The 24,849-nt window shown below is 32.9% G+C and overlaps 1 protein-coding gene across 5 annotated transcripts in view; it reads right to left on the bottom strand.

Annotated features, from left to right (window-relative positions):
- The window catches only part of LOC140445546 (importin-4-like), a 550,550-nt gene that overhangs the window by 495,135 nt on the left and 30,566 nt on the right, over positions 1-24,849 (bottom strand). For all 5 annotated transcript variants that reach the window (XM_072537643.1, XM_072537647.1, XM_072537644.1 and 2 more), the window contains one exon: positions 14,483-14,657. In XM_072537643.1, the coding sequence (XP_072393744.1) occupies positions 14,483-14,657 (175 nt within the window). The remainder of the gene's footprint in view (positions 1-14,482; positions 14,658-24,849) is intronic.

The following is a 24,849-nucleotide window of genomic DNA, read 5'->3' as shown; positions in this document are numbered from 1 at the left end:
TTTTATTGTTATTTTTTGTTCTTATAATTCTCAGATGTTCAATAATAGTGGAATGAAATCTTTCGATAGCACCTTTCGACTGGGTACTGTTTGCGGTGACGTAATGTGTTTCGACTTTGTGAACATCGAAAAATTCCTGAACAACCCAATTTTTTAGTTCACAGTGATGAGACATAAATATTAGTAATGCTCATGTTACTTCGATACCAGTTAATGCTGTAAGCGGATAGGCTTGTCCGTATTTTGAGAAAGTGTCAATAATTATCAAAAATTTATGTCCTTGTGCAGATAAGGTGTTACAAAATATAATTTCCATTGGTTTTGACGGTGTTGGTGTAATAGATAATTTCTGCCGTGGAGGGTTTCGGTCATATTTATTGGTTTGACAAATCTCACACTTATTTATGAAGTTCGTTATGTCGGTTTTCATAGTAGGCCAATAGTAGAGTTGTTTAAGTTTGGTTTCTGTTTCAAGTATGCCACGATGGTTTGTTTTTCCTTCATGATATTGTCTGATAGTTTGGTGTTGTTCGTCTTTGTCAGTAATATCTCTTAGGATCTGCACTGAATTAATTTGTAAGCAGAATTTTTGAATACATTTCGTAATACTTCGAGAGTTTGGGAAATGTAATTCTGGTCCTGGTTTTTGAAATACACACCGTATGTATATTTTGGATGAATATAGTTCTTAAAGACGTTTATGGTGTTATTCTCTAGGCCATTAGTAGAAATTTGTACATGAAGACGTTTTTTGTTAGGAAATATCTGTTCGGTCTTTGGTTTAACTGATGAATGTAAAACGACGTCAATAACAATTTGGTGGTCAAAAGAATTTATGCTTTTTTCCGTAATTTGCATTCATAGAACAGGATCTTCTGCACTTGTATGTACGGTATTGTTGTCATCATCTTCTTTGTCTCCGTCTGGGTTGGATTTATCTATTTCGTCTTCTCTTTCTAAATTTTCTTCTGTGTCTTCATTCTCTTGATTCTCTTCATCTATTGTTTGCAAATCGCCTGCATTTGCAAGTACTGATTCATTGTCCATATTTTGGTCGTTATTAAGATTTTCCATGTATTTTATAAATTCATTAGTATTTATTTCAACTCTAGATAGAGCGTCAGCATTTCCGTTTGTCTTTCCTTTTATATATTCGATTTCGTAATTAAATTGTTCTAGCTTTAATCGCCATCGAACTAGTCTAGAATTTGGTTCCTTCAAAGACATTAAGTATCTAAGTGGTTTATGGTCACACTTAATTGTAAACTTAACTCCGTAGAGATAAGGTCTGAAGTATTTTGTGGTCCATACTATCGCTAATAGTTCTCTCTCGATAGTGCTATACTTTTGTTCGGATTCATTTAACGTTCTGGATGCGTATGCAACAGGTTTTTCTTGTCCGCCTGTATTTTGGGCTAAAACTGCTCCAATAGCGAAACTACTTGCATCAGTTGACAGAATAAATTTCTTTATAAAATCTGGATACTGTAAGATTGGTTCGTTGGTAAGCAGTTCTTTGTAATCTTCAAAACATTTAATGAACTGTGGTGTGTGTTCAATTTTGGCACCCTTTTTTAGACAAGATGTTAATGGTTTTGTTACTCGAGCAAAATCTTTTATGTATCTTCTGTAGAATCCAAGTAATTTAAAAATAGCTGGATTACTTCCCAACTAATGTATTGGCAAAGTTGTCTCAAGTGTAATTAATTTAGAATTTTTAAGATCCAAATGAGCTTGTAACATTTTTAAGGTATCTATGCCTAAAAGGCCATCAAATATATCATGGAAAGCAAAAAGGTAAAAAATCATGAATGTGTTACTTGTGTGAGTCCATTTCAAAAGGTAAAAGAAATAATAAATTAGACTTACTCACAATCAATTTAATTTAACTAATCAGACGACCGGTTTCGCTTTCTACAATATGCAAAGCATCTTCAGGTCACGATACAAAGCTAAATAAATGCTGAAAATAATAAACCCATATTAGGGTGTTGTCTAATAAAGATAAAATAGATGATATAAATTATATAAATTACAGTAATTATGCCAATATTACATGTCTGTGGTTTTTCAAAATGAATAAGATGTTTAAGCAGACAAGGTAAGACCCACAAATTGGTAAAATAGTCTATTAAACTGTAATGAATTAATAAATAAACAAATAAATAAAACATTACTCACATGCCGGTACTCTATTAATTGATGGTTGAAAGAACATGGTTCAAACTATCTTGTATTGTTGATTGGAGAACTCAAGTCAACTATTGTAATTGCTTAACAGTAAACAGGGAAGTTCTTGAGGAGACAGATTTTATCCAATGAAGTAGAGATAGGTGAAATGTAATTGTTTGTTTGATGAAAGTAATGTTCTATACCATTAAGTTCTTTAAAAGTTATTTATATACTCAGTGTCATTAGAAGTGTTACACCCAGAAGAAGTAATTTCTTGAACTTAATTGTTTGGCAACAGAATGACTATATTTAAAACATGCTATGATACCAATACCAATGGTTTATCTCTTCTACTTTTTGCAAAAATAAAGTTTTATCTTCTAAATTTTTTTGTGAGAGACCGACCTGTGAAAACCGGTTCGTATAGAAATTTTTAGTTATTGTTCCTCAGTCTAATTGTATTCAGTGTAAGCAAATGCCTCGAGTTTGAATAAACCATAATTACCACCATTTTAGCGATTTTGACAAGGGTACAATTATTGTGTATTAAGATATGGGTTTGTCGGATCGCGAAATTGGCCGTGGTGTTAATTGTACGGCAATGACGGCTATCCGTGTCTGTCGTGTGTGGACAAACTAAGGCAGAGGAATACGAAGAAGACCAACTGGTCAACCAAGGCGTATCACAGAGCGTCAAGATAGGCGCTTTAGATTACTGGCTCTGCGAGACCGTTTTGCTACTGCGCGTCAAATTGCTGACCAATGGTTTGGAGTAGTAGGTAGACCTGTTATTATGCGTACACTATACCGTCGTATTCGAGCCTTTGGACTGGTTTCATTCCGCCCATGACTAGTGCTTCCTTAGACTGCGGACCACGGTCATCAACGTTTAAATTGGTGCAGAGAACGGCAGCATTGGGTAGCAGAATGGCGTAATGTAGCATTCAGCAATGAATCACGATTCTGTTTAGTAATGCATAATGGTCTTAGGATGGTAAGACGCCGCCGTGGAGAACGACGAGAGATCGGGTTTGCTGTTGAGAGGCATGTATACAGGACAGTTGGAGTAATGGTTTGGGGGGCTATTGCCTATGGTAACCGATCACCATTTGTGTTTATTCGAGGCAATATCACAGCTGCGCGTTATGTTGAAGACATCTTACAAACCAGTTTACTGCCTTATCTCGAGGGCCGTCGAGACGTCCTTTTTCAGCAACACAACGTGCGTCCCCATATTGCTCATCAAACTATGGACTTTTTCCAAGAAGCTGGCGTTAATGTGTTGCCACGGCCAGCCCGTGTTCCGGATTTAAATCCTATCGAACATGTATCGGATATAATGTGAAGGAGACTGTCCACTTTGCACCATCCTGCACAGACTCTGGCACAGTTAATATATGAAGTTTAAGTTGCTTAGAACGAGGAGCCACAAGCAGATATTGAACGTCTCATTTTGTCCATGCCTAGACGTATACAGGAGTGTATTCAGCTACGAGGTCGCCAAACACATTATTAATTTTTTTTTGATTACTTGTTAATAAAAATTCTTGACAACGTTATCGTTTCATTCTTGATGTAAATCTACCATGTTGCCAAAAAATTAAGTTCAAGAAATTATTCCTTCTGAGTGTAACACTTCTAATGTCACTGAGTATATTTATTCTGGAGATATATTTATGAAATGTGTGTTATTTATTGAGATTTTTATTTTTGTTTTGGAAGGTGACAGTTGTAAGACAATGAATAAGAATAGATGTACAAATTGTGTGGGTGTGCAATTAGATTAGCTTGTAATTATCAAATTTCTTTGATAGAGTTATCTTGTAATATGTGGCAAATGGATGTAAAGTTCACTATATAAAGTTAAAAATTAAAATTGAGGCACTTTAAGACACACAGAAAACACTTAAAAAACGGGGGGACGAAACAGACATTAAATTTAAAAAGGGGGAGGATTTGGAAGAACTACATCTCTTACTTGGAGACAATGAGTTTTTTATGTTATATATATATATATATATATATATATATATATATATATATATATATATATATATATATATATATATATATATATATATCAGATTTTAGAGGTAAACTTGACAAATGTAGGTTAAAGTGTGACAGTTCTTCTTCTATTTTAAATGCTGTAAGTTAAGCTGTAAGTTAAGTTATCTAGTTTTATGAAATAAGCTGATATTAATAAATGTCTAAAATTTTTTAATTTTAGATATCAAAGTTATTTGATGTGTTAATATTGGCATACTTTAACAAACTATAAATAATTAAATTTTAATGAAACAATATAAATAACTGTAATACATCTTCTATGATAACTAACTCAGCTTAGTCAAAGTTACAGAACAAACTTAAGTGATTATTTGGTAATTAAATATAAATATAAATATGTACATTTGTAATCAAAATGTATAACAAAATTACAAACTTTCTTTGAAATAATTGTTGGTGTGAGTTATCTGTCATGGTGTGTATAAATATTTTCAAATATTTATTCCAGTTCTGATATGTTAATATGGAATTTAAATAATAAGCAAATAAACTATTGATGATAAATTTAAGAAAATTGACTGAATTATTAAGCATTCAATAGTTAGTTGGTAATTTTAATATCTGACAGTTGGGACCGGAAATTGGTTATACCAACAGGTAAAAGGTTCTCTATTTAAACCGGTGTAAAGCAAAATTATTCTTATTTCAATTTTCTGTACCATGAGCAGAAATATCATCACACCGACATGAACAATGGTGAGTTTGTATAATAATTTCTGTAACACTTTAACAATTTCAAATTTATAGCAGTTTATAGTTAAAATATAATATTTCTATTTGAAAATGTAGATTTGCATATTATTAGGAATAACAAAGATCTATTTAATTAATACTGCTAGTCTGAACGACTTTACAATGTTATTTTGGGAACAATCAAACCACGTGTTGAATTTGAAATCAAATATTTTGTAAAATGAGTGTATTTCGAAACCATGTAACGATGCTGTGATCGTTTAACAGTTCGAACCGTGGGAGTGTCAATATTTGCGCATCCACTTCTACGACGTGACTTCGTAGTGGGATTCAGGACGGCTATTTAAGGCGTGTGAATAGCGGAATTAGACAGTCTTGTAGCTAGCGCTCTAGGCTCCATGACTCGCCGGTGTAGTGAACCAGCGAGACATTCTGGACAGAGATAGTTCCGTATTGAGGATCATACTCTGTCCCTAACCAAGCGGAACCCATCGGTATTGAGTATTGAGCATTACCGTGGATCTGCGCAGAACCAACCGGGACAGAGATTTCCGTATTGAGGATCATACTCTGTCCTTAGCCAAGCGGAACCCGTCGGCATTGTGTATTGAACATTGCCGTGGGTCTGCACAGCTAAATATTTTGTTTGCGAGCATATGCGGAGCTTTCTCTGAATTGAAGCGAAAGCGAGTATATTAGTAGTACTAATTAGTTTCTTTTCTTTTATAAACGTTTGCCGGGGAATTTCATTCATCGCGGGACCCAGACGGAAACGTAGAATTCATTTTATTTTTGTTTTATAAGTATACAACGTAGAATTCCTTTTTTTTAGTTTTTATTTATTGTATATATATACTTAATAGATTTATTTTTATTTCAAACCTGTGTTTTACTGAGTCTGTCGCCCCGAAAGAGCTACCCATCACAAACTGGCGCCCGAGCAGGGACCACAGTTTGTGATGGGTAGCTCTTTCGGGGCGACAGACTCAGTAAAACACAGGTTTGAAATAAAAATAAATCTATTAAGTATATATATACAATAAATAAAAACTAAAAAAAAAGGAATTCTACGTTGTATACTTATAAAACAAAAATAAAATGAATTCTACGTTTCCGTCTGGGTCCCGCGATGAATGAAATTCCCCGGCAAACGTCTATAAAAGAAAAGAAACTAATTAGTACTACTAATATACTCGCTTTCGCTTCAATTCAGAGAAAGCTCCGCATATGCTCGCAAACAAAATATTTAGCTGTGCAGACCCACGGCGATGTTCAATACACAATGCCGACGGGTTCCGCTTGGCTAAGGACAGAGTATGATCCTCAATACGGAAATCTCTGTCCCGGTTGGTTCTGTGCAGATCCACGGTAATGCTCAATACGCAATACCGATGGGTTCCGCTTGGTTAGGGACAGAGTATGATCCTCAATACGGAACTATCTCTGTCCAGAATGTCTCGCTGGTTCACTACACCGGCGAGTCAGGGAGCCTAGAGCGCTAGCTACAAGACTGTCTAATTCCGCTATTCACACGCCTTAAATAGCCGTCCTGAATCCCACTACGAAGTCACGTCGTAGAAGTGGATGCGCAAATATTGACACTCCCACGGTTCGAACTGTTAAACGATCACAGCATCGGGATGTAATAATAATTTTGGGTTAAATAAGTTGAGGTACCATACCAGTTCAATACTGATATTTAATATAGTTTTAGGAAAATGTAGTTTCTAGTAATATATTAATGAAATTCTGTGAACAAAAAACTTAGAACCATGGGGGAACATATTTTAAACTTTATGTAGAAAATTTAAATAATCCAAGAAGTATATCAAATGTATCTGAATGTATATGGGATTCTGGAATAAAATATTGTTTGACCATGATATTGAAGTTAATTCCAAAATTGCATGAAGATAATGGATACTATATGGAAACCTCACATGAAAGTTGATTTTGGTGAATCAATTCTATAAGTATATGGGCTTTGGTGTGGAAACCAGGAATGGCGTGGGATCAGGTAATATTATTTATATTAAATTTTATATCAATACTGAGTATACTGGTGTGTATTCTAGTTCTAACTGTGCATTTAATGTATCTGATGTGTGATTTTTTAGGGATTTTAATATTTCTAAATGTTCCAGGTTATTTAGTAAGGAGCCTTTATTACAAGTATGAAGGATTGTGAAATCTGTTTGTGGATCAAAGCTGTGGTTTTTTCGTCGGATATGTTAGACGTTCTATATATCTAAGATGTTCTCTTAGTCTAATATTGAAGGATCTGAAGGTTCTACCGATATAGCATGCATTGCAGGTATGGCAGCTAAACTTATATACTCCGCTGTACTCAAGTGAGTTACGTTTATCCTTGTTATTCAAGAAAGTCAATCCTAAATTAGAGGCAGTTTTAAAAGAGATGTTTATATAGTCATCAAAGACTTTTGCAATCTTATAAGATAGTTCACCTATGTATGTTAAAGATTGGTAAGGTTTTTGTTCCACTATTTCATTAGAATTTTGTGTATATACTTGGTGTTCTAGCATTCTATTTGTCTTTTTGTGTAAAATTTTATTCAGTAGATTAATTGAATAACCGTTATTTACAGCTATTTGTTGAATTATTTTTAATTCTTTATTGAATGATATTAAAGTTAATGGTAACGATATTAAACGATTAATGTAACTGTAGAATGCTGCCATTTTATGTTGAATAGGATGGTGCGAGTCAGCTGGTATAACTGTACCAGTATGAGTTGGCTTTCTATAAATATCAAGAATAATCGTGCTATTATTTAATGTTAATGTTAAATCTAAGAAATTTAAGCTATTTGAGTCATCTTGAATCTCCAATGTAAATTTTATGGTGTGGTGTAATTGATTAAGGTAATCTAAAAAAGAATGTAGATTATCAAGAGAACCACCCCATACAATAAATGTGTCATCTACATATCTCGAGTAGAACTTGATGTAATTAGTAAAAGGATTGTTCTTCATTATTTTGTTAGATTCAAGATCATTCAAAAAGATATCTGCGAGAATTGGGGATAGAGGGGAACCCATTGCAAGTCCATCTGGTTGAACAAATGTCTCATTGTTGAAATTGAAGAAATTCTGGCTCAGGCAAATATTCAAAAGCTCTGCATATTCAATTATTTGATTTGGGGAATAATTGTTATTCCATAAGTCCATAGTAATTATACTTATGACTTCTTGTGTTGGGATATTTGTAAATAAATTTTGTAAATTCTAAACCTAACTCTTCATTAGTATCAATTTCACTAAAGGATTCGTTTTCAGAAGAGGAGTCTAACAAAAATTACTTACCACATCTGTGCTGCACACTGTCTTCATCGATGGAGTTCACTGGCAAAACTGGGATATTGGTTCTCGATTTTCGCGAAGGGTTGAAACCGAAAAAAACTTTCCGCGATGGATTTTTCCGAAAATCTGCACTAACTGCGCCACTTGTAGTTTTTAAAAAATAATTACTTTATTAAAAAATTACAAATTCGAAAAAGATCGTGACAATTTTTATATAAAACTATAATGTTCCTTCCTTCAAGTTTACGAACAGTCTGAAAAATATCTATAATAAAAATGCAATGGTAAAATGATTAATTAAGTAAATATAAAAATGTAACTAATCTTATTACAAAGTTCATTAGAACACAAATCCTGGATCATCATTCTTAGATGAATGACTAGAACAGGGCTGGCTCCCATAACTCGCGTTATATTTCTCAGTCTGTAAAGTACCTATACCTGATACAAACAATTGATTGCATTCGGTTGTTGTCGACATTACCTCGTTTCCTAGACCTTTTCATCATGTGTAATATTTAAGAAAAATTGTAGTATTGCGAGTTGAATACTTGATCCCTAAATAATTATTAATTTACATTAACCCCTTAACGTACGTGCCCGTCTCAGACACGGGCGCGCCTTACTGGTAATTTTGTACGCGCTCGTCTGGGACACGGGCGCCAGTTATTTTACCCACAACATTTTTTTAGCTCTCGCGCGAAGCGGATATTTGTATAAAGGGACATATTTATGTTTATGTAAGCATATATCTAAATTATTTTTCTATTATAAAATAGATGACTCAGTCAGTATTAAGTTACTTTAAAATATATTTATTATCTCATAACTTGCAATCGTCACCATTGGTAACCGATATTATTTTCGAACTTTTGTTTTTATACAAGCCTTCTGTCTTGCCGGTGTAAAGTCGTTTGAAGTCGATATTTATTGTTTTTGCGTTTGAACTAATTTGTGCTCTATTTTCATCATATTATTATACTGTTTGGCAAGTAAATTTTGCATATAATAATCGGTAGGTTAGAGTAATGCGTATATTCTTTGTTTTACTAAATTTCATTATAATTCATCTAAAATACCATATTGTGTGTGTCAATATTTTAGATTATTTGTATTTTTCATATCAATCATACTACTATTTACCTATTCACAGTGTTTCCTCTGCACAAAATTTTTAAATTTCAATGGATTTGCATACAAAAAAGAGTGCGCCACTATTATCTATAGTAATTTAGTAAGATCATTGGCATTATATATATATATATATATATATATATATATATATATATACATATATAATGTGTTTATTATTAGTGTATGTATGAAAACAAAAATAAATATTTCGCCTAGCCCCCCAGGAAAAGTAAAAGTTCTACGCCACTGAAAATATTTTTTTTATTCAATTATAACCAAAACAAAACATTTTCGCTAAAAAAAAAATTCGATCATTTTTTGACCATAACTTTAAAATTAATGTGTACGTTAAGGGGTTAATGTGTAATCCACAAAGTCCACAAAAGATTTTACTAAACTATTGTTATTTAAAATATATTTAAAAATTATGATTCTTGGTTTTTTGTCAAATTTTTGTACGGAAATCTATAAATTGGTAGTAATTTTTTTGTATAAATTTGTATAACTCCTGGTTTCAATAAATGGATCTGTAAGTTGGAGTGAATTTTTCAGTTTCCAATATTTATTAGTTAAGTTTTCAATGTTTAATAATGCTAATGAGATTTGTTAAAAGGTCTGACTCAGTGTTTCCCATCTTTATACAGTATTTATATTAAGCATCTGTATTGTGCACGATCTAATATCTTTAAATTTGTATTGCTGGTTGATACATAACCATACATATCCAACACCCGTAGTCCACGAGTGAATACTCATACATTGCTTATTTTAGTTCATGAAAACAATGTTGCAATGCATTTTTATAATTATTTATGTAAACAATTTTGTTTTGTTTTTTTTTACCTTAAATTATTATTTTGTTATTAATGTTTATGCGTAGATTTTAAAATTTTAATTATTGTTATAAAACGATTAAAATAATGCAAATTCAATTTTTTTCAATATCTATCAATTTGCAATTTAAAATTATTTCATTAATAAAAACAGCTCAGATCGGCGAATTGATTGAAAAAATATTCTTATTTATGTAAGGAGACAGACGACACTAGTGTAATAATAATAAATAAATAAACTAAAGAGTACTATTTATTTTTGTTACTTATTGATCCTTTTTATCCAACGCATAGATTTGTCCCCAAATATGTGTTTTAAAAAGATTTTCATTTAAACAATGATAAAACTTAAGTCTCAACTGAAAAATAAACCCCCGGATGAACCTTTTAAGACGATGGCAATCAAGTCTATTTTAATTAAATATTTATATCATTTAAATAGATTACTGATCGATTTAGATTCAGCAAGTGTCAAATTATAAATATTTTGTGGCAAATAGACATCCACTAGCTACACACACACACAAGTCTCAAATTATAAAAACCAATTAAAAACATTATTTGATTCTTGTTTAAGCACTCGAACGAGGAAGATGTGTGTCAAATATAATTAAATTCCAGTTTGCGTTAGTGCTATAATAGTAATTATTGTATTTATTTTTGATTTTTAAATAGTGCAATTTAGTAAAATAATTTCTGGACATGTTTTACTGTAAGTTAGACCATCTTTTTATTAATACCTCATCAACAAATAGCAAACAACGACCAGAAATATTAAAGTAAGGTTAATCAATTTACTTATTACTAATGAACCTGTTCAAGTATGAGGGCCGTAATCAGGTAATATAGACCCATTGGCAAAATCCAGGGGAAGGAATTTCTGGACTTACTAATTTTCAACATGTTAAATAATGATGTTACTCTTCCATACAATACATCAAAATTATACTCTACTGCTATGAACCAATCTAACAAAAAATTCCCAAGCAAAAAACAAGCCACTTTGTTCAATTCATTTCCAACTACTAAAATTGAAGATTATTCAAGTGCCATAGCTACAAAAATCGACCCTAATAAAATTATCGGCATTTCCAGGATTGTAAATGATCGTCTTTGCATATATGTTAGTACTGAAGAAACAGTCGCAGAATTTTTAGGAACAGATAATGGAACAATAGTAATCAATCACGAACGTATCCAAGCTAGGAAGTTAGTCACACTAAGCGAAAGACATAATTTCTAATGCCTGCCCAACAATACCTCACAGTATTATACAAGCTGTACTACAAAATATTGGCATTGATTAAATAACTCCAATGAATTTTCTAAGAAGAGGAACAACTAACTCTTTATTTAAGCACTAGTATCATCTACAATCAGTCATTAAATTTTTAAAATAATAAACCTTTTGCATATACCTAATCCAAGTACATATAAAGTATGGTCTGATGCACTTCTCACCTTCTCATATATATATATATATATATATATATATATATATATATATATATATATATATATATATATATATATATATATATATATATATATATATATATATATATTAATGGAGCGCTATATAAAATATATGTATTATACGTCTTACGTCGTTTGATTTGACGTGTCATATGCGAGTAGTAGGCCAGTTGTTTTTTTTTGTAATCAGTTAGAGGCCTTTTTCAGGTCAATAAATCAAACCTTATATTTACCTTATTATCACATACAGTATCGTGCGATATGTCGTATGTCGTTAACGTTCATTAATAACGAATACGATGTGTAGTGCCCTTTTGGTAATCTCTTTGTTAGCTTTTTCTATCTAAATATATTTGTTATATCCTCCCCTTTGATTTGCTATGTCGCATGTTAGGATTCGACCTGCTGTTTATTTTGGACTCAGCTTGAGGCCTTCTGTAAGTTAATAAATCAAAATTTGTCTTACAGTAAATCTACTTTTATCCATAGTGCCCTATGATATCTCGTATGTCGCTATATGTTCATTAATAATGAAGATATTGTGTAGTGCCCTTTAAGTAGTTGCCTTGTTTGTTTTTTCTAAGTATATTCGTTATATCCTCCGCTTTCATTTGATATGCCGTATGTTAGGATTCGATCAGTTGTTTATTTTATATGAAGCCAGAGGCTTTCTTTAAGTCAATAAATCAAAATTTGTCTTACAGCAAATCTATTTTTATCTATAGTGCCCTATGATATCTCGTATGTCGCCATACGATCATTAATAATGAAGATACTGTGTAGTGCCCTTCAAGTAGTTGCCTTGTTTGTTTTTCTATCTAAGTATATTCATTATATCTACCTCTTTCATTTGCTATGTCGCATATTAGGATTCGATCAGTTTTTTATTTTGTATTCAGCCAGAGGCCTTCTTTAATTCAAAATTTTTCTTATAGTAAATCTATTTGTATGCATAGTACCCTATGATATCTCGTATGTTGCTATACGTTCATCATTACTGAAGATACTGTGAAATACCCTTTTGGTAGTCGCCTTTTTTGTTATTTCTTACCTAATATATTCGTTATTTCCTTCCCTTTCAGTCGCTATGTTGCATGTTAGGATTCGTTCAGTTGTTTATTTTGTACCCAGCCAGAGGCCTTCTTTAAGTCAATAACTCATAATTTGTCTTTTATTTAAACTTTTTTTATCCATAATATCATACATACCATACATACCTGATGCCATATCCTATGGCATCTCTTATGTAACTATACGTTCATTATTAATGAAGACACTATGTAGTGCTTTTTTGGTAGTCGTCTTGTTTGTTTTTAATATCTTAATATATTCGTGCTATCCTTCCCTTTTATATAACGTATCACACGCTCCAATCGGACCATTAACAAAGGAGATATGATGTGTTTCGCTACCCCCTCTTCTTTCCAATCATATATTATACGTCACGATCCGACGAATAATTCTATCCCCCCACAAAACGCTAAAAAATGAGCAGACTGAACCTTAGCATTTTATTATGACATAATATTTCAGAAGTCAGTCAACATATGTTACCATGGACCATTGCCCTCCCTGATTGTAATACAAACCTTTCTGCATACAAGAAATGTGAAACACCAGCCAAAATTTTCAAATAGAAAGTACTAGAGATATACTACTGGAGAAACACTAATGGTTTTAATGATTACATCCTTATTTTCACCGACGCATTTGCAAAAGGAGCAGGAGCGCCTTTCACAACAGATAAATATAACAGTTCCTATCAGCTCCCTTCCCAAACCACCATATTTTCTGCTCAACTGTTTTCTATCCTCCAGGCATTAACATTTATTAACACACATGGCATCATATGCTCTCTAATTATTAGCGATTCTTTGAGTGCATTAACAGCCCTCAAGCAATTGTACCCCGAATATCCTGTCCTGCTTTTAATTAAGACGAAACTCTTTAACATGCCAACAAAATCAAAGATTAGCTCAGATCCTCTGGGTACCTTCACATTGCGAGATAAGTGGATTACCAAAAAATGAATACATTTAAAATTCTTAATTTCTTACGTACCATAGGACTGAGTAACCAAATTTAATATTAACTTTTTGTTCATTTTTCACATTTCACGTAAATACAGTTCAATGATAATAGCCCTTTGTGGTTGAAACAAATTGTAAATAAAAGAAAATTAGACATATTCTCTCGAAATAGTTCAGTTATCTATCATCAGACGAATTTAATGGTAATAGCAGTAAGCGTTTTATTTAAATATATTTTCTTGACAATCTGGCACCCGTGTACAGGTTATTATTGGTTTTCAGACAGCTGAAAATATACTCGAGGAGAACCCTGCGTACAATTAAGTTTCTGTTAATAGTTTTTCAAATTTATTACTAGAGGCCGCCACCTGACGGCTGATTTAAAGTCAAACATTTGTTCCATAAGGATTGTCTAACTATTCTTTTTTAAACAATGCTATTATAACCTACATATTAGAGATGACTACAAATATGTGATGCTTTAAACATGAGGAAAGAAGCTCTACCAACTATTACACCCCAGATTTTGGATAATCCTGTTTTGTTGTAATAATTATGTGATATATTATGTGATTTAAAAGAAATTCAGGTTTTTTTTGTAATTCAGCAACAATGTCTACTTAGATCTCTAAGGTAGATAATGACGTGCATCGGGATTTATACTGTACCAACTGTAGATGGCTTTATAGTTTAGTAATATTAAGCTACGAATTACATGCTTAAACAAAAAATACTTTTGTTTTAATCGCTTACCTCCTTATCAAAATTATTTTCAGCACTTGTTAAAGTGTGGATAAATTGTAAAACTTCTGGCCAACAGTTTTCCGGAAATTCATGTTTTCCTATTACACCTATGAATTGAGCAATTGAATTTTTTACCAATTTTTCTTGCTCATTGACCAAAGCTTGCAGCATTCCTTCTTTAATCCTAAAAATATTATTATATTAGTTTTTACAATTGGCACATTTCTGAAATTAGAGAACAACCAATGGAATCAAACATTGAAATTGATTCAAAACAATTGTCTCAAAACCTAGTCGTAACCTACACCAAGAAGTTCTGTGCTTCTGATAAAATCACCAATTTTCTTATAAGGATTTCTCCTGGTTCAATAGTTGTTTTGTCTCGTCACAAAAATTTTGAGTATCCTTTCCTTCACAAATAGACAGAAAAGAGTCATCGGGCTGGGTTAGATTTATCAATGGGTTTAATTTTTTTCAATAATTTGATAATAAAAGATCTGGTTAGTAGACAAATGACCAGGTCTGAAATCTGATTATTATTTTCCCAGGGCAAGGATTGGCTTTCTCATGCAAAATGTTTGACCATATTTTATAGGAGATCTCGATTAGGCTATTTCGTTTTTTTTAAGATGCTCTTGAGAAGCTTACCCTAGAAGGAAGGGTTGAAAATCGGAAAGATCAACTCATATATACAGTAAAACCTCCGTTAACCGAAACCTTTTTAACCGAAACATCGTTTAACCGAAACGGCTGACAGTTTCAATAATTTCGTCAATACAACATAAATTTTTATCGCAAAACGAAAAAACCTCGTCAGCATTGCTTTCATGCAACTAAAGAATGCAATTAAATATACAAACCATGTTTTTTATTACTGTAGTTATCTAATTATATGTTGTATCGGTATCAATTACTCACTGTCTCACTGTTATGACACATTTAGGGTGCAGGCGGCCGTATCTCATTCCTCAGACTGTTCTTTGATTCAGTATCATACTTGATCGTTTGTTGTGTGCCTTGTATGAAAATGTCAAATAAAAGGAAACGTGTTGTGATTGCGATTGAACAGAAATTAGAGGCTACCCGAAGGATTCAAAATGGAGAGATTTTACGGACAGTCGCAAGAGATTTTGGCGTTGGCGTTTCTACAGTTTCCGAATGGGTTAAAATCAAAAGCAAATTTGAGGAACATGCTTCGAAAATGCCAACAAAAAAACTATGAAACTAAGTCAAAATGAAAAGGTAAATGAAGCTGCCTATTTGTGGTTCACACAACAAAGAACCAAAGGAGTAGCATTATCTGGACCAATAATTCAAGAGAAGGCAAAAATGTTATCCGAAATGATGGGCGATGAAGGTGAAGGTTTTAAAGCAAGGTCAGGTTGGCTAGACAAATGGAAATATAGTTACGCTATTCGTCAAGTTAATTTATGTGGAGAAAGGTATCTGCTGACCACGATGCTGTGAATATTTTTAAAACTGAAATGGATGAGTTATTGACAAACTACACTAAAGATCAAATTTACAACGCAGATGAGACTGAATTAAATTTCAAAATGCTGCCCAAAAAATTATTTGCATCAAAATATGAACACCGTGCACCGGGCCTAAAAATGAATAAACAACTAATAACAGTTTTGTTTTGTAGCAATGCAGCAGGAACTCACCGATTGAGGCCTATGTGTGATGGGAAATCAAAAAAACCAAGAGCTCTAAAAGATTTTTCAGAAAAAGCACTTCCAGTTTTTTATAAAAGCCAAAAAAGCTCATGGATGTCGACCACTTTGTTTTCAGAATGGTTCGAAAATGAATTCGTCCCAAGTGTAAAATACTTTTTAAAATCAAAAAATCTTCCCATCAAAGCATTGTTGCTTGTTGACAATGCGCCAACTCACCCTCAAAATCTACAAAATGGTGACATAATTGTCAGATTTTTCTGACATAATAATCAGGGAGTAACAGAGACATTCAAAAGACATTATGGAGGAGCATTCTTAAGGCATCTGTTATTACAGGAGACGAATGAATCCAAAAGCATTCCTAAAATTCTTAAATCTTTAACAATGGAACATGTTGTTTATTGGTGTGCTGAGTCGTTGGCCAAGATCAAATCTTCAACATTGGAAAAATGCTGGAACAAACTTTTTGATGGAATTTTGATTGACGATCCTAAAGAAGAAAATGTGGAAAAAAAGACTGAAGAAATTGAACCTTTGATAAGAAATTTGCCAGGATGTGACGAAATTAACCAAGAAGAGATACGTGTGTGGTTAGCAGTCGATGACTCAGAAAGTGAATTCATCGACGAAGACATTGATATGGTTCTTCATCCAGACAACCTGAGCGTATCAGACGAAGAAGATGACGACCCAGCAGACGACATACAGCACAACGCCGACGAGATTTTCAATGCCTTAGAGGTAAGAATTTTATACAGTAGGTCTAATTAGTTAGGGACACGGCTAGGTTCTTAATTTTTGTTGTCCATGGCATAACGTTTTGTCCTTTTCAGATAGCTCTACGTTTCGTCGAACAATCTAATGAGGCAAAACCGCATGACGTTCTGCAAATGAAACGATGGAGAGGTATAGCTGCAAAACATCGTATTCAAAGAAAAACACAAACGAAAATAGACATTTCTTAAAAAAAACAGAACATGTTAATTTTCCTTATTTATTACTTTATTCTGTATTTTATTTACATATTATAAAACATTACAAAATCACCTCATAGTATTTTTAATACCAACTTTGACCAAGAGTACTATGTAATTTGATACAAGAGCAATACAAAAAACAATGTTATGTTTAACCGAAATTCTTGTTCTCCGAAACGGCCTCCCCCTCAATTATTTCGGTTAACAGCGGTTTTACTATATATATATACGAAAATGGTTGCGTTTCGATTTAATTTGAGCTACTTACCACTCCCTAACACGTGTTTCTTCTGGGTCTACCCGTCATCAGAGAGAGTTTGTAAGAAAACTGAGAGTTTTCTTACAAACTCTCTCTGATGACGGGTAGACCCAGAAACACGTGTTAGGGAGTGGTAAGAAGCTCAAATTAAATCGAAACGCAACCATTTTCGTATATTTATCGTTCTTACTCGGCGCAATGAGTACAAGAAAGATGGTAATTTATATGGGCAAATTGTTGATGCATAGTGGAATATAAATATTCCCAGCATCGCTCTTAATGGCTTGATTAAGCGTGAGTATACAATTTACTTTAATTGCTATCGACACATTTAACTTCATATATACATATGTTCCGAAAGATTTCCGCAGTTAGTACAATTAAACCTAGAGCTAAGATTAATACTATTACAAGAATTAATATTAAATTTAAGAGTCTTCAGAGGACGGTTCATTTATACCGTCGATGGCGACGTGGTGGTTAGCGTGGGGATTGGCGCGGAGGTTGGCGCGAATATTTCGGACACTAGAATTTTGATTCGCGGGTGGAGCGGACGATATGTCCGCTCTTTGAGAGGTCTCCATGTCAAAGGTAACATCTCTTTTATTGAGACAATTTGGCTTTTTTTCAATTTCTATGGCTTCTCGGATAATTCTTGGTTTATAGAAGCGGATGAGGGTTATGGTTTTAGAGTTTTTAAAAAACTCTGCTTAGAGACTTACACAGCTCCCCACGCCAACCACACCAAAGCCACGTCACCATCGACGGTAAAATGACCCATCCTCTATTCCCAGCACCAGTAATGCTTTGATTAGTGATCAGTGTAGTAGTGACTGGGGACTCGGGAGAATGAGACCTCGGAATCCCTGAAGAAGACATCGAAGAGGATGTCGAAAGCTCGACGCAATGATAATCGACGCGGTTCAACTCTGAAGACTGGCGAGTTTAATATTAATTCGTGAAGAAAACTACCGTACATACAAACATAAATATTGTCAGGGTAAATATAGGAATCCTTAAAATAATTCTCATCTCTCTATTTTGGAGTTTCCATAATTGACCAGACAAAGAGGTTATTGGAATGGAGACCAAGGGAAGACAAGAAAAGCGTCGGTTGGCCATCTACACGATGGGTTGACGATTTAAGAAGAAAAAATAAAAACTCGATGGTAATGGCGCAAGATAGACGAGGTTGGAAACACGAGGAAGAGGCCTATGTTCAGCAGTGGACTTTTAAGGCTAGATAATACTGAAATATCTCGCAGAACTCAGCTCTGTCAGATATTTATGATTACAATTCATTGTTTCTGAATATAAAGATTGTAAAACCTTCATATAGTGATAATTTTCACATTATTAATTTATTAAATTCAATATTTGTAAGACTCGAAGAATCTGTGGCAATATATACTGTTGCTTCTAATTCCAAGGATGGGATGTGCTTTTTTTATTATCCCCAAAAATATTAATTATTTCTACAAACTTTATAACATTTTCTATATTCAGTGCTGAATTTATTGCAATCTACGAAGCTTTGACATATGTAACAGAGTCGACAATTGATTCTGTAATAATTATATCGGACTCCAGTCTGTTTTAAATTCCTTGGTTTTGGATAAGTACCCAAGTTACTCCTCCAATTATGTTAATTAAAAAACGGATTTTGGAACTGCAAAAAGTTAATAAAAACATTAATTTCCCTCTTCTCTTCTTTTATGTAGACATGGCTCTGTCTGTTTTTCAATGTGCCTCTAGTAAGTTGTCGTTCTTTCTTACCAAGTCCTTGATGTTCTCCAGCTTGCATCTACGTCGCATATCTGTACTTCTAGCTTTGTCCTATAGTGTTTTACAATTAATTTTTCCAAGTGTTTTCTAACTTTCTAACATCTCCGCTGTTTCTTACATCCATTTTGTCCTCTTTGTGTCAGGTCGTTACATTAATTTTGTATAGGTTAAAGCACATATCAGTCTCGAACATAACGAGCATGATGATATGCTGGTAAAAAAAATGTAAAATATAGTTTGACTAATAAACTACCTATAAGTTTTTGAGATGGAGTCGTTTATATTAAAATTAAATATCTCAAAATTTGGAACGAATGTTGGCACAACATACTTCACAATTCTTCTAGATACTGTAGTATTTAGTACACTTCACAACTCTTCTAGATACTGAAGTATTTAAAATTAAATACTTAATCGAACGTGGTTCCAGTCATATAATTATTCAAGAAAATATATCACAACTATAACACGTTTTCAATTTGGCGACGCCTGTTATCCCACACATCTACATAAAATTTGTGTTCTCGAAAATGATCATTGTCAAAATTGTGGTAAAAAGGTAATTTAGATACTATTTTTTTCGAATGTCAAAAATATAAGAATGAAAGAGATCACTTTATTCAACAATTGAAGATGATCTTAATATACAGGCTCCGTTTAATATCCTTAGTCTCTTAGCTAACTGAAAGAGCATTTATAATGCACTAGTAACGCTCCTTTCACACTCTCAAGAATTTGGACGTTCGGTGGTTTTGACGTACGTTGGTAATTTATTGTCCTTTCACACAAGACTTCACTGCCGCCATCTTTCAGTCTTCATTGAGCCGTTAACCTTATAACACTATAATATAATTTCATAAAATAACAGGTATAGTGTATATATGGAGCCAAATCAAATTATAGTGTTGTTATCAACTATCGTCGAAGTAAGAGAAATAAGAGGGACAAAATTCATTGGATCTATCCTATTAACGCAAAAAGATACGATGTTGGGATGTTTGCCACATTATTTGAAGATTTAAGAAAGGATGAAGTAAAATTCTTCAATTATTTCCGCATGTCAGTTTTATTATTTGACGAACTACGTGGTCGGCTGAAAGAAGTAATTCAGCGTCAAAATTCAAAAATGAGAAACTGTATTCAATCAGTGGAAATCCTGGCTGTTACTTTAAGTAAAATTTTAAACGTTTTATACTAAATTAATTATTGTAATTCGTTATGTTTCAATGATTTCAATGTGACAATCAAATATTTATATAGAAAATCCAGATTATTGGTTTTTTAAAAGGTACGATGAAGATAACAATAACGATATATATATATATATATATATATATATATATATATATATATATATATATATATATATATATATATATATATATATATAAAGTAGACTCCGACCATATTAAAATTAAGGTTCAAGTGAGCTCCGTGGTGAAGTGGACACCGATATACGGAGCTCACTTGACCATTCCATAATATTGGCTCTGTCGATTCGTTATGTATAGTTTCATAATTTTTAAAAATTTTTTGGAGCCCGTAAATACCCCTGTATCATAAATGTATATCGTGTAGTTCACGTGTATATATTATAGGGGTCGTTCAGATCTTCTTCAATGTATATTTGAACCATACGTTTATCGGTTTAAGTAAGCTCTGAGAGTTTGGCAACTATGCGATTAAGCCGTATATTTTCAGCTGATATTCTAAACGGTTCATACGGACTCCTTAGTCCTTATTTTTGTTATCATTCATACGCATTACAGTATGTTATAGATATGTATACTACCAAATACCTGTTTTTGGTAGGTACGTGCTTTTCTAAAAATAGCTTTATAGATACAAAAGGATTTCGTTACCAAGTTGGATGTTTTTTTCATATGCGGAAGTTTCCTAATGCATTTTGTTAACGTTAGTATGTCTTTATACGTTATATTTAAGAATCCGATTAATATGAACTTGTTTTATTTCATCCATCTATTGTTTTACGATATCTTGTAGCTTCTTTATTATTTTATTTCTGGTTTTGTTTGTATACTACATATAATTCTGGATAGGTTATCTTAAAATAAATATTAGGGTGCTAAAATAGATATTTTTGTGTAAAAATGGATAGTAGTCCACAAAAAAGGGAAGAATGCTTAATTTATCTAGCCAGAATATATCACTTTACCAATATTACATACTTCTGAATGGTAAGGTAATTTAGGGGTAATATGTAATCAATATAAGTGAATTAGTGTCAAATTTGCAATGATCTTTATAAGCAATAGTTTACTGACTGTATTTTACATGTTCAGTTTAAATAATTAAACCTTGTCCCTTTAGAAAAGAGCAATTTAAATTGCAAAGTCAACTAAGAAGGTGTGAAGAATCTTCTACCACCCCACATTCACACAAGTTAACCGGTGTTTGCAGGCAAGGGTCCTCTCGAGGGTTCAGATAACGAAAAAGAGCTTTTTTTTGGTATATCTTGCACATGTGTTGATGTGGCCAGTTTTTTCTCGATTTTAGTCATAAAATGGGCTTGTATTCGTGGAGTACAGGTTGCAAATCTAGATTTTGTTTCTTTCGTTCTTTAGCTACTTATCTTCGGATATTAGGTGTCTTGGTAGCTACGATATTGTAGAGCTTATGTATGGATGTGAGTCTTAATATCCGCTGAATTTGGATGACTAATTTATAGCTAAATCTACGTGTTAAGTATGTGTTGGTGTCATTCATACTGGCAAGGTATATTCGGCAGCAGAAGCATAGAATGCAAGCGTCTACGTTTTAAGGGTGGAAGGATGTGCTTCTCATTTTTAGCTGACAAGTTTGCGGAGAATATTATTTCTGGTCCTCAGTGTGCCTTTTAGTTTTAAACAAAGTTCTGTGAATGACTCAGTGTAATACGAACTATCTTCAAGGTATTTATAGCAAGTCCAGGGTATAAGGATTTCATGACACTATTGGATGTTCAGATTTGTGAAAACGTCTCTGTTAGGGGCATTAAAGTAACACCATTGAGTTTTTCCGGGGTTTGGCTTAAAATTGATTTATAGTCTATTTTTATTGTGTTTAATGCATGATTTAGATTTTTCTCCACTTTAGCTACAAAAGTTTTTGGTTGTGCAATAATAGATGTATCGTATACATAATAAGTTCTAGTATTTACTGGTATGGGTTGATGGTTTGTGTACATCTTATACAGTGTAGGTGCCATTACGCTACCCCAAAGGAGACCGTTCTTCTACGTTCTCCATCTGCTATTCTTACCATTGAGAAATACCAAAAATCTTCTGCTGTGTAGGCATACGCTAGTAAAACAAGTAAGTTTATTACCTAAGGAGATATCATATAGATTTTGAAAAAATGCTCTCTTATTTAAGGTGTCATAAGCTGCAAATTTCTGCTTAGATTGACAAATATCACCCCTCATACATGATATCTTTCGCACCCATCTTTGCTGTGTTGGACAAGATTTAGTATTTGTGACGTACATGATCTTCCCTGTCTATAGCAACTTTTGTCTTTTAATTTGAGTTTTTCTTCTGTTTTACCTCTTAAGAAGTATTTTGTAAAGCTGACAAAATAAATATATTGACCGATAGCTTTTGTGGTCGTTGGAGTTTTTGCCAGGTTTAAGCAAGGCAACAACTTTGTCTTTGCTTTGTTTGTCTGCACACTTTGGATATCAGTAATTGTTGTATTTTTGGTCCAAATTTTATAATAAGATTTGTGCTCAGATCTTCAGTCAGTACCGTAATATTGTTCATTATATACGTAGATAGTGGATCCAAGCTCAACATCGTTAAAAGGTTCCTTCAGCTGACTGGTTTTGTCCTCTCTCATTTTAAGTTTTTCTTTGCTTCTTTGCCGGCAGAGATAGCACTTTCACATTTATTATGTGATTTTCAGCAATCAGCTTAATACCAAATACCCTAGGTTTTGCCCTCTATGTATTTTCTGCACTAGAAATACGTCACATTTGTGCTAAGTGCATATGTCTGATAAGGTTAAGTAAACTAAAGTGTCTTTATCTCTAGATATGCCCTTAATATTTATAGACATAATTAGAATAATTGATCCTAAAAAGGACCGATTTGACAAAAATCATATTGAACGGGTGATTCTGATTAGCCGATTAATTAATTATTCATTGCCCAGGGTACGAATGATTACGGTGGTCTTATTTGTACTCAAATTTTCGTAAAGGCTTCTCTTTTGAACCCCATAAGAAATGGCTAATAACTTTTCATTAAAAATAAGTTTACATACTGTTACTTTTCGACGATATTTCGAATCAGATTTGTATAGTTATAACTATAGTTAATATGGAGTCTCTTTGTGAAAAGTATATGAATTTGTAATATCGGTCACAACTCATATATGAATGATAAGGACATAAACGGTTAAAATAAGTGCACAGAATTTTAACTAAATATATCGGCGCCATTGTTCAGGAGATGGATTTATCCCAGAGATTAAAGGTTACATGTATATTCCAGGTTCTATTTACGTATTTTCATTACTAAAAAAGTATATTTAAAATAAAGGCCTTAAGATATCTTTAGATTCTATGGAAATTAGAATCTATCTAAATTAGCAAATTAAAAAATACAGACATAATTCTGAATGACCAACTTGAGACAAACAGTTGTCTCAAGTATTGTATATATTGTAAAGGTCATCGTCATAGTATAGTCAGAACGCAACAAGGTTCTATTGGCTTTTCTGCTTTTTGTCTCCTCATTCCTACTGAAAACTTAGCCACGTAAATAACGTTTTAAAAATATATGTCAATATTTCTGAAGTGTCTTTCCTAAGATAACTTTTTTTAAGCCTAGTTCGTTTGACTACATCTAATGGATTTGATAGTTCAGAACAGATAAGTATTGATTGTAGGTTGGATAGCAGTTGGATGTACAGGCATGTGTTGATAAATATTTTTTCTCTCGGGGCATTCTCCCAGTTTAACTTGGCAATGCAGTTATTAGAAAGCCTTTGGATATAGCCAGCGTAACTTTGGCGTTGAGATTTAGTCTCTTATATGACGTTGCTATCTTTATATATCTGTTAGACCTTGGCATTAGTTTCGGTTCGGTATTGGTTAGTATTCGGACCTTTGTAAGTTGGAAAATAATTCTGATGGCTTTTCTAGTAATCCTGATCTAATTAATACCTAAGTTTTACTTACATTGTTTTGTCAGCGTTCTCGTCACATTTTCAGTCAATAGCACTGGTTTAATCACTGTTTTATATATCCCGACTTTAGAGATTTGTATTAGACTTCTGGATTTAAAAGTGTTATGTTGGTTATATTTACATCAGTTAGCTACCTGAATATTCCATTTATTTCTTATGTGACAGCGTTATCGACGATACCTAAAACGCTGCAATCTTTCAAAATTATATGGGTTTATTGTTACGTTATGCCCTACTCTACGTCCTCTCTCTTGTATGTTAAAGAACATTTATTTAGTTTTCTCATTACTTATTATCAGACCGTTTTTTGCTGCTAATAGCATTATTTTATAGCATTCTAATATTTAATCTATAGATTAAATCCGGATAGCAAATAGATATTTTTCACTTTCTCGGAGAAATAATATTCCAACATACAAAATCCTATTAAATTGCCAAAACCTTTCTTGCATATTATATTTACTTATGAGGGACAGCAGCAATATC

This window comes from Diabrotica undecimpunctata, chromosome 7 (assembly GCF_040954645.1).
Source record: "Diabrotica undecimpunctata isolate CICGRU chromosome 7, icDiaUnde3, whole genome shotgun sequence".
Taxonomy (NCBI): domain Eukaryota; kingdom Metazoa; phylum Arthropoda; class Insecta; order Coleoptera; family Chrysomelidae; genus Diabrotica; species Diabrotica undecimpunctata.
The sequence above is the reverse complement of the archived record's forward strand: the minus strand, read 5'-3'. Positions and strand labels throughout refer to the sequence as shown.